The 12,015-nt window shown below is 39.3% G+C and overlaps 1 protein-coding gene across 1 annotated transcript in view; it reads left to right on the top strand.

Moving 5' to 3' along the window:
- SDK1 (sidekick cell adhesion molecule 1) overlaps window positions 1-11,578 on the top strand; it is a 1,154,843-nt gene extending 1,143,265 nt beyond the window's left edge. The window contains exon 48 of the mRNA XM_069084769.1: window positions 8,314-11,578. Within this exon, the coding sequence (XP_068940870.1) occupies window positions 8,314-8,586 (273 nt within the window). The 3' untranslated portion in view covers window positions 8,587-11,578. The remainder of the gene's footprint in view (window positions 1-8,313) is intronic.
- The last annotated feature ends 437 nt before the right edge of the window (window positions 11,579-12,015 follow it).

Below are 12,015 nucleotides of genomic sequence, written 5' to 3'. Positions count from 1 at the left end.
AGAGAGAGAGAGAGAGAGAGAGAGAGAGAGAAACAGAGAGAGAGAGAAACAGAGAGAGAGAGAAACAGAGAGAGAGACGGAGAGACAGAGAGAGAGAGAAACAGACAGAGAAAGAGAGAGAGAGGAAAGCAGGAAGGAAGGAAAGCAGGAAGAGAAGAAGGAGAAAAAGAAGAAAAGAAGGAAGAAGAAGAAAAAACTGAATATCAGAACTCAAAACTACATAGGTACTGTCACCATGATCATTAGGAATATCCAATGAGGGATATGAATTTATATTTATTTAAGATTTGTACCCCACCTACTAACAAAAGGTCTTGACAACACAGTAGCAAATAAGATAGTCAAGGATAAAAAACAATTTATGAGATTTGATCTATTTGTAACATACCCGGAGGCTAGACCTAGGCCTGTGTTAATGTTCTGGCATACCCATCTCTTTAGGAGGTAGGCAAGAAGGACAAGCTCCTAGAAGGAGAAAGGCTGACCTTCCCAGGGCTCCTTCACCACCTCCCCATCAATCCTTCTCTACAGATGGCAATAAGAACAATGAACAGGAGGCTATAAGGGGATTGTGGTTGAAAGGGCTCTTCTGAGTAGGAATTTTTCACTGAAGAAATGGTAATGCCATTGTTTCTCTCCCTTTCTCAACCATTCTCAGAGATATGATTCCCAAAGTAATAATTCCAAGAATCCTGTCCCAGGATCACAGAGTGGTGACTGACTCATGCTGCAGGCTATTGTACTCAAAGTGTCATATAACACATGCTGTATCTATTTATGTTGCTGTAGTTAGAAATAATAAGTTCCATCCATAAATGCTGTTTTTCAGCACTGCTGCTTATGAATTTATATTAATATTACCTCACAAATCATAGTTTGAAAAATCCTTTTCAACATTCAAAATGGTTTTCAAATTCCCTCCCATACCAAGTGACGAGATGCACCCACGGTACCTAATTCATTCTCTAATAATGTTTGAGGCTTTCATCTTGCCAATAAAATACCAAAATTGTCAGGCATTTTCTCTATTAGTTGCTTCACAGGCGTCTGTGTACCTTTAGAAACTCTGACAGCCAATCTGATGGCAGACCCAATCACATACCATCCCTCCACAGTTTCCTAGGTAACAAACGCACATTGCTACTTCGCACCATGTAGGAGAAAAAAAAAATGCCAACCCTGCAGCATTTTCATTTTGTCAATAATTCTGACTCACTAAAATATATCCCCATTAAAAAATAATAATCTCATATAAACAATCTACAGAATGGGTAGCACTGAGAAGAATAGCTTTTTTTAAATACCTTGCTCAATGACTCACAAAGAAAGGAAGTCAGCATTCATGAGCCTCAGTTCTTAATTGAAACTATGATTAGTTTTATTAGCACGGCATTGGGTTAGAGGATATCCCAGAGTTCTGAGCCAGAGATTTCCAAGTCCCCTTCTCCACCTACTCTCTGGCAAATTTTCACACTTACAAGATCCTCTCACATTAGAGGACCCCATTCTCTGCAGTCCAATTTTCCCATTCTTAGTGAAGGCCACCTGAGATGCCTGCAGAGGTGAAAATGAAGGGATAGCAGGGTAGAATCAGCTAAAGGTGTCCACTTTTTGCATCCTAGGTTCCTCATACTAACAAGGAGTCTTAATGGGAAGGAAATGTCTCTGCTGAGTTACAATTTAGCACTTTGCCCTCTGTCTTTATAGACGATCAATACAAAACCATCCATTTCAACAGTGTCCCTGTATCTTGTAAAACCGTAGTTGAAGATATTGTCCACTTTGTTACTCAGTGTCACTTATACAAGGACCCAAGTGATAAATTCTTGCTTGAGTTTAGTTCCAGGACAAATGTTGTCTCTGAAGATGAATTTGTATGCTTTTTCTTGTCAGAAAACAAAACTTGTTTTCCTTTTTGCCTTCGTTGCCAGAAACTTAGAGCTACATTCAATGCCCAGTTGGAATCCACTCAACTCAAGTGCCTGCCGGGAAGCATCTGTTCTTACCACTCCCTTTAGATGGATGATCTCAGATCTGTTTCCTCCCGAATTATCCTTATTTTGCACTGTATTTTCACTTATAACCCACCATAAATTTTCTAGGAAGTATGTGGGTTTATAAATTCTGAATAACTAAATAAAAATAATGGGGAGGAAGTGTGGATTTAAAGTCCAGGCCAGTGAAAAGGTTGTGAAGATATTTTCCCAGTTTGGTAAACTGTTGGGAAAATTATTTAGTGTTACTTTTAGAATTGAATTCTACTAAGTTTAACTTCCAAAGATGTTCTTAGGTGCTGATGACTAACTATTTCATAAAGAAAGAAATTTAAATATTTGTAATTTTTTAAATGACTGAACTAAAATCTATTTTCTCTCCTTCCTATCTCCTTTTCATTGGAAAAGAAAAGAAAAACATAAACCCAAAGCTTCATAACAAATATGCAGTTAAGCAAAACAAATTCCCTTATTGACTATGTCTAATCAAATATCTCATTTTACACCCTAAAATCTATCACCTCTCTATCAGGCAGTGAGTAGCATGTTTCATCATCATTCCCATGGAATTGTGCATGATCAGCATTGATCATAGTTCTTGAGTCTTTCAAAGTTTTTTCTCTTTACGGTGTCATTATTACATACGTTATTATCCCCATCCTAAAGATGCTTATATAAACGATTTTTAAAAAAACAAAAGTTACAGTGAATTATCAGAAGTATTGAAGAAACATTAAAATTTTTATCCATATTTCCAAACTGCTTCTAAAACCAAAATAAGAGAATCTGACCTATTTCTGCATTGCACAGAATTGTCTAAGCAGCATCTAGATATGCAGTTTTTGAGGCTGTCTCTGGGACACCAAGACCAACGAATAAACTGCTGGATGGAGAGCCTCTTGAACTGAATTCAAAATTTGGATCTTCCATTGTGACCTAGGGCAAATTAAAGGGTTAGAAAATCTTAGAGTTGTAAAAAACTTCAGAAACCTTTTGGTGCAGGACCAAAATAGCCCTTTTCCTCTTTCTCGTCTGTAAAAATGACAGAGTTGGTGTAGAATCTAAAGGTGTCAGACTCATAGCCCATGGGCAGAAAGAGAACAGCAAAATTCACTAGTAGGGCAGAATCAGATGAAAATATGATTGGGAAGCGTTTAACAAAATAAGTAAAAATACAATACAACACAGACAATGTTAATTTGTGATTTTCTAAGTCAGTGTGTGGCCCACAGAGACCATTGTTATTTGAGTTTGACACCACTGATTTAGACAACCTCATCATAGATAAATGACCCTTTTGGTTCAAAATCTAAGGACTGGAAAGTACTTTTACATACATTATCTCATTTCATCCTGGCAACAACTCTGTGATTTTCACCTTCATTTTATAAGTAAAGAAACTGAAGCTCTACGAAGTTAAGCAATTTGCCCTCAGCCTTTATAGAGGATCAGTACAAAGCTATCCATTTCAACAGCATCCTTACATCTTGTACAACCATACTTGAAGATATTGTCTACTTTGTGACTCATTGTCCCTTATACAAGGACCCAAGTGATAAATTCTTGCACAAGTTTAGTTCCAGGACAAATGTCTCTGAAGATGAATTTGTATGTTTTTTCCCTTCACAAAACAAAATTTGTATCTGAGCTAATATCTGAGGCTGGATTTGCTTTCTAGTCTTCCTGATTACAAGTCAACACTCTATCCACTATGCCACAATGCCTTACTGCTTCCTACCCCCAATTTGTCACCCTACACAACTCAAGGAAAATCTTCAGTGAGGGAGATCCCGCTGCTTGAGAAATAAAAGAATAAGGAGGAGTTCTTTTGAAAAATATGTCAGAGTTTTAGTGTACAGTTAAGGATGAATCAAGAGTATGATATAGCTGCCAAAAAACGTTAGGGTAGATAAATGATGATTTTTCAATTTGGAAGGAGCCCTCTTTTTAAAAATTCTAGAGTAAGACTTTATATTTGTCCCTATTAAAGTTCATTCTGTTAGATTTAGACATTTTGAATCCTGATCATCTTTTCAATTATGTTAGCTGTCTCTCCAAGTTTTGAGTCATCCGCAAATGTGATGGGCAGGCCAGCTATGCCTTTATGCAGGTCATGGGCTTGTTTGTACTTTTTTTTGTTTTTTAAAAGTTCAAAGAACCAGCACAGGACCAAACCCAGATCTCTGGGGGTCCCCAACTAGGGAGCCCATTCCAAATTGAGATAGAATTATTAATGACAATTCTATGGGTCCTGACTCTCACTAAGTCCCAGATTCACCTAGCTATACCATATTCTAGCTCACTTCTTGCCATCTTTTCAACAGACATGAAAGATTTTGCTAAAATCTAGGTAAACTATAGCTACAGTATTGTCCTGACCTGTCAGTCTAATAGCACTGTCAAAAAGTAAATGAAGTCAGTCTCTTTTGTCCTATTTTTTGATGAAGCCATTCTGGATCTTTGTGATCACTGCTTCTTTTTCTAGATATTTGTAAACCACACCTTTAATAATATCTTGTAGAATTTTTCAAGACAATAAAGTTAAATTCTCTGGCCTGTGGTTTGCTGACTCCATTTACTTTGCTTTTTTGAAAATTGAAGCAGCATGGGTTCTTGCTCAGTTCTGCAGTACCTTTCCTATTCTATGTGACTTTTCAAAGATGACTGACAGTATCTCAGTAGACAGATATGCGAGTTCTTTCAGTATTCTTGAATGTAATTCATATAGGCCTGGTTACCTGAACTTATCAAGGGCAGCTCAGCATTCTTTTACTATGTCTTTAGCTATCTTGATCATAAATTCCCTATTAGCCATTTATTTGTCCTTTCCAGTTCAAAGATCATTCTTCTCGGTGTAGAAAACAGAAAAGTATGACTTAACCTCACTGAGCTTCAATTTCCTCTATAAAATGAAGGCATTGTATTAAGTTGGTGATCCCTAATGTCCATTTCACTCCAATTCTATGATTTTCTTCTAGGTTTCCATAAATATTAAACTCCTTAAGTTTATGACAATGTTATTGTATGAACCAGAACCCATTGATTTTCCCATTAAATCACTATGTGATATTGGTCATGTTAAATTACCTCTCTTTGCCCAAGGCTTCCCTATAAAATGAGAATGCTTTTCACCCTTCTTATGGCTAACAGATTTGATCATTTCAACAGAGTACTAGTCTGGACAAGGTAAAATGTAAAAGTATGTGAAGTTTCTCTTCCTCCACCCTCCATTTCTTTACTTTCTCCATCTCCCTATTACTCTAGTGTTCTTCATACCAAAGTGACTCTTATGAGACATGGATACTTAACATGAAGTAGTTCTATGCTCTTTTTTCCAAGAGTGGAATTTTTTTTAATAGATGAGGGTCTCAAAGCAATAAATTTCTGTGTAATGATAGGTACTGTGATACACAGTGAAGCTGGTTTGGAGCTGCTGGGTCTGCCTATGCCTTGTCTAGACATTCATTAACCATCCCTTTAGTAATATATTGTAGAATTTTACAAGACATTTAAGTCAATTTCACTTACCTATAGTTTGCTGACTCCATTCACTTTGCTTTTTTGAAAACTGAGACAACATGGACCCTTGCCCAGTTCTGCAATACCTTTTGAATATCCCTTTGAAAGCACCTAAGTTAGTCCATTACAGTTTTTCCAGCTGCAAAGATGTCAATAGCTGTTAAGGATAATGGTCACTTATCTCTCTAACATGCCAAGAGATCATGAGTGCTTTTATTTTGTTTCCATGAGCCTATTGGAGCTTATTATAGGCCCCAGCAAATAAGCAATAAATGTGGCGATCAACAAGCATTTTGTACAGGCTTACTAAGTGTGAAGCACTATGCTAGGTGCTGGGTATATGTGGACAGAAATAAAGTAGTTTCTGCCCTTAAGGAACTTCCATTCTATCAGTAAAGACAACATGCTCACAGTGCTTGCCTCAGTACTGGGACCAAGGCCCACAAACAGCAGTCTGGCCATTCCTCTCATGACTTCTCCTTTTGGGTCACCATCTGCCATGTGTGGAGGGGCTCACACAAGCATAGCTATTATTGTTTGACCCTGACCCTGGTACCTTATGAAGGCTTGCCAGCCTGGTTTCACCTTTTGTTCCCCAGGAGGCAATGACTTTCTGTAACCTCCTCCAGGCCAAACTGTCTGGCTGCACAAGAACAGCTGGAAAATGAACTTGGATGTGGTCCCTAACGAGGATCTTAAGACTAATGACACCATCACAAAAAGTCCTTTTGGACTTCCACTTACTCTGTTGATCATTTGAGCCATTTGGAATGGACTTGAACCTGGGGTGGAGTCACTGTTTGATTCCAGCTGCTAAGCTCTCCAAAAAGTCATATCTATACACTTAGTAGCACTTGACTTTTCATTGACGATGTGCTCCTTTGACCCTTTTCTTTGGCGTACATGAATGGAGCCATCAGGTCTTCAAGGACTCTAGAAAATACAGATGTGTTCAGAAATGATTTAGATACAGAGAAAAATTCTATTTCAAGGATGGCAAGGCAGAAAAGGCAAAAACAAAAGCTGAGGGAGGCCAATTCTGTAAACTCTATAGTGAATAGACTGAAAGTTGGCTTTATTCATGTGTAACCTTTCCACATAGGCCTATCTCCTTATGCCATTTTCTTTAGTTATTTGGGCAGGTTGTGGTGGGGAGGGAGTAATATTCTAATGAATTTTAGCTGGTAACCTGACTTGATTACCAAGAATTGTACACAAGAATATTTTATTTTGCCTGCAGGAAGAAAATAGCACAGCAGAGGAAGAGGTAGGCCGGATGTGAACATTGGGTCTTGCCCAGATGATGGTGCTGTGCTTAAAGATCAATTTTCTTTTTTTCAAAACCATTTAGATTGCAGGCCTTTGGTGTATGTTGATTTACATGGAAGGAAGCGAGCTAAGTCAGCCTCACAGTGTTTTCAAATGCAAATGCCCCAGTGGGCATCTAGCTGCCACTGTTCCCTTATCTGTCTTTTAACAGGAAGGGTACTTCTTCCTTCCCTCTCTAATGGAGTACTGTGTGACCCTGTCTGTATACTTATCTTTATATGTACATTAGAGTTATGTGTGTGCAACAGTCTCCTTGGTCCATCTAGACTGTAAACACCCTCACACAGAGTCTATGTCTTATTCGTCCACAGTATGCTTGAAACTGCCTAGGACCTAGTAGATGCTTATTCATAGGATCACACATTTAGTGATGGAAGGCACCCCCAAAGCCATCTAGTCCCACCCCCTCATTTTACAGATGAGGAAACTGAGATGCAGAAAGGCTAAATGATTGGTATAAGGATACTCAGTAAAAGTCAGTGGCGGATTTTAAACCCAAGTCTTTCTGACTACAGATTCAGCCCTTTATCCATTACACAATCTGAATGTTTGACGAATTAAATTTAATTTGCCCTTCCCTCCCTGATTTTCCTATTATAAGCATCCAACTACCCACAGCAAATATCATTACTCTATCAGTTGCCAACTTTGCCTATGCTGTCTGTACCTTGGTTTATTGATCTCCAAAATGGGCAGAATAATCTACAGGGTTTTTACTTAGAATGTATTTCTTAAAAATAAAGACATTATATAAATGTGTGATGTTTATTGTTAATGTTGTTATAGTTATCATTCTCACTAACATTATCAGCAAATGTTTACCAAATATAAGGATTACGGTAGATATTGGGTGCTCACAAAAGCAAAGGCATAGTCTCGTCCCTTAAAGGTTTATTATAGTCTGGTTGGTGAGACAGGACGTACATGTATAAACAGCAATGTGAGACAGCAGGTGATAAGTGTCAAATTAGTAATGTAACACCTGGCAGGTAGCAGATGCTCAGTAAATGTTGTAAGATGTATGAGGTGGTATAGAAAATAATGGCCATAAGAGAGGAGGAATATATCACTGTCGGCAAAAATACATAGGCACAAACAAACATAACACGTTAATGGGACAATGAGAAAATCCCATTTGATTGGAGCAGAGAATGCACATGAGAAAGTAGTCAAAAATGAAGTTGAATCCAGATTTCAGAAGGTCTTGGGTGCCAATGGAAGACTTTGAGCAGAGGAGTGACATGCCCAAAGAATCCTCCCCTCCGCCCCCGAAACACCATCTGTTTGGATGAAAACTCAAGCAAGAAGCAGCAAAAGATATTCCATTTCCCTCAAGCCCTACTTACCTGATCTGTCGGGCTCTAAGCACATGGGATAGTACTCCTTTCCATGGCTGACATGAGCCAGATGCTAACAGCTGCTTTCTTGTATGTCACAGATGCTCACAGCTATTTTTCTTCCTCTGCTACAGGCCACAGACTCTGATTATGAAGACGAACTGCCAAAGCATTCCTTTGTTAACCATTACATGAGCGACCCTACCTACTATAACTCCTGGAAGCGCCAGACGAAGGGGGTAAAGCACCCTGCTGCATACAGATACGAAGAGTGTGCAGCCAATGAGACTGAACCATACTTCCAGACTGTCATCACCACACAGAGTGCGGGGGGTGTGTACACCCCAACGGGACAACAGGCCCCAGGTTCTCGGACTCCAGTTACAGGTTTCTCTTCATTCGTTTGACACTCTAAAGGCTACAGCACAGTGGGAACTCCCGCCAACATTGGGGTGACCCAGCACAACATCTGGGTGGCTGGCTGGTGCAGTGAACTGTGGGTAAATTTCTCTATCAGGGTAGAATGGATGTGAAGATTAATAAGTCTATTTTTTTGAAGACAATCAACTCCGACAACAGAGCTGAAGTTTTGTTTAAAAACAATTTCTGATAAGTGACAACTTTAACCACTTGTGAATAGTGAGATTTCAGTTGGAAGTATTTTTGTTTTGTTTTGTTTTTTAAATGCTTTTTGTAATACCACTGCAAGAAACCGCTGCCTTTTTCTTTTTCTTTTTTTCTTTTCTTTTTAAGAGAAGGCATATTTCATTGGTGCAGTGGCCTGGCACCTTTGAGACTTCAAAAGATTTAAAAACTTTCCATTTCTCCATCTTAAAGGCCAGGCAGTAATGATGAAGTGTGAAAAGAGGATGGAGCTATATGTGAAATATTAGGAGGGACTCATAGACTACAACTTTCTCCTTTCTACCTCCTCTGTAGGAGAAGAAGCCTGAAGAATCACATGATTCTCCATGGTACAACAACCTTGGTTCACTCTTGGTGTTTTGATAATAAATATTCTCCCTGTGCTCAGTTCTGACATTCCACCCCACCCCAACCATAATCCATTCCTAAAATACTCCCACTTGGCAGTTTCTAGCAGAGAAAACATTTCAAAGCTCTGTTCCTGGCATGAGTTAATACAAATGGAAAGTCATTCCAAGGTGGTATCGTTTTGGCCCTGTTGTGAGTCAGGTCCTCCCCTGCATGGGCCATCCCAGTGGTCATTTAACAAACAAGCAAACAAAGACCACATGATGGTACGGGAAGTGTGACCTGAGGTTAGTTGGCAACCCCCCAGTCATGGGAGCTTATGAAACTGCTTCCATCCCACAGTGGCAAAAGGTATGTAGCCTTCCCTTGCTAAACCAGGCAGAAGACAGCATTTCCAGAACTGCCTGGTACTTGAGGAGGAGTCCAAGAGGGTTTTTAAAAACCATTTTTTTTAATATGTCACACTAAATGAGTGAGTCTTTGGTGTTTCCAGGTGCCTTTTTCTCAATTGTTCAGCTTTGTACATGGAAAAGCTAGTGTGTCTCCAAATAAAGCAAAACAGCTTTTGAAAAAGCAAGGTTGTGAATTACCTCCTGCACATTTTAAGGCTCCTTTGGTGCACTCCAGCTCCAATCCTTGTTGTTGTCTTTTTTTTGAACTGTACAAATTTGTTCTTCATTTGTTTTATGTTCTCTGCCTTCTCGACCTCTAGAGCTGCTGTCAGTTCCTCAAAGAACCGAAGTCAGCTCTCAACCTATTAAGAATGGTTATTTAGTTTAGTTTTTTTTTTTTTTTTGGGGGGGGGGAGTTGTGTGTTTCTGTTTTGTTATTGTGATTTTAGATGTTCCTCCCCAATCCCAGGGGAACTATTCTGGAGCTACTAGGAAAATCTCCTAGCTAGATTAGGATCCTATCAGATTATTTTTGCAACAGGTGTCTAAAAACCACAGAACAATCCGCTGCCTGTTGGTTTCTATCCTAGCACTAGCCTGAATGTTGCCATTTCCTCATCTCCTGCAACTGTGTGTGTGTCTGTGTGTGTGTGTGTGTGTGTGTGTGTGTGTGACCCTCCCTGGCCACTGGGCACCAGCAAGGTTAGAATCGCCCGGACTCCTGGAAACCCCCTAGAGAGAAGGATCAGGAAACAGAACTAAGAGAACACCTGTGGGCTGTCAGTGTCCCTTGAAGGCAGATCCAGAACTGATGAGAAAACAATTATTCATCAGTCATATACCACTGCCCTGCCTTGAGGGCACACTGAATAACTGGACAGTGTCTGGCACTACTAGGGAGCAGTTCTTCTAACCCCATGTGGAAAAACTTATGGCTTGTAGCCCTTTCCCTGCCTCTCTGAAGCAGAAGGAACTACTTCCCTAAATGAAGGTTTTGTCCTTCAGGGCCTGCCACCAGTTTCTATAGAAAGTACTGATGAGGGAAGAAAATTCTTGCATTGGGTAAAGTCCTTATTTAGTTATTCTTACTTAGGCTGAGAGAGGGGAGAGGGTGTAGTGAAGGGAAGGAAACACTTTTAAATGAAAGTTTTGGGGTCTGGGAAGTAAAAATTCTAAACACTAAACCAAAAATCCTAAAAGTTCTGTCCAAAGGCTTTTCAACATGAGATAACTACCCACAGTTCACTGTCCAGAAAATTACTCAGAAGTCATGAGCTACAAGGTCCGGGGTCCTTCCTGGCCCACTGGCGGCCACAAGACAACCACGAGACAAACCACAAGACAACTCAAAATTCTTTTGAAGATGAATATATAGAGAACGTGGACAAAACCACTGCCTTTTGTGCACTTTGACTGCTCTCTTAAGCCATACGGACATTGCTTTAATTAATGAACAAAGAAAAAAAAGTTTGAAATGTCTTAGTTTGGGGATGATTTGGTTGGATTTAAAAAAAATCAGTGAAAATACTATAACAGGTTTTTTTAGGTTCATGATATTTCTTGTATCTTATCTATTTTTAGTAAACTTTTTTTTTTGTATAGAATTGTTTGTACAATGTAGCTGCCTTGGCGCTGTGATCACTGTCAGGATATTAGTGTCTGCACATGACTCAACCACTTTGGGGGACTGTGGACTAGAAACAGGTTTTATGACCCAAAAGGGTCAACTATGCCCAGTGGATAGAATCAGCCCCAACTTAGGATAGAACTTCCCAGAGCACTGTGGTCACTAGGAAGTGATCACTCTCATCTGTATTAGAAAAGCAGAAAATGACTATTACCTAAGAGGGATGGATGGTGGCTTTAATGCTTTACTTTAAAAGAAGAAGAAAAAAAAATCTATAGACAAAAATTGAGGAAATGTTTCCTTCTCACATTCTTCTGTAATACTAGAAAATATCGTGTTTGTCAGTAGAAATGAACTCTTCCCCAATAAAGACCTCAAATGACCTTATTTTAGGATTTGTTAACATCCAATAGGATCTGTCCTTTGCACATGAAGGTTATGCTACTCACCATCAAGAAAACATGCACTCTTAGCTGTTTTTCTAGGAACAGAGATACTTATGCACTCAGTCATTTATATTTTCCCACCTGGTTCCCCTTTTTTGATGCAGGTTTGCCTGATAGATAACTAGAGGTACAATTATGGTCCAGGACCACAAAATGTTTTATCAGCACCAAATTTCTTGGTGCCCTTAGAGATTGAATGTGTGACCTTGGTCCCTAGCACCAATTTTAAGCCAACTGAGCTAAGTAAACCAAACCTTCCACCCCTTTCTTCAGCTTATCTGATCTCCCTGTCTTTAAAAGAAATCTATTCAATATCATATCAAAAGAGTATAGGATAGTGGGCAATGCAGGAGTCTAGTCCTCATAACTAATGAATAA

This window comes from Petaurus breviceps, unplaced genomic scaffold, assembly GCF_028583685.1.
Source record: "Petaurus breviceps papuanus isolate PSGF00001 unplaced genomic scaffold, PetGlider_PUasm1.0 175, whole genome shotgun sequence".
In the NCBI taxonomy this organism is placed as follows: Eukaryota; Metazoa; Chordata; class Mammalia; order Diprotodontia; family Petauridae; genus Petaurus; species Petaurus breviceps.
This window is presented reverse-complemented; position numbering and strand designations above follow the sequence as displayed.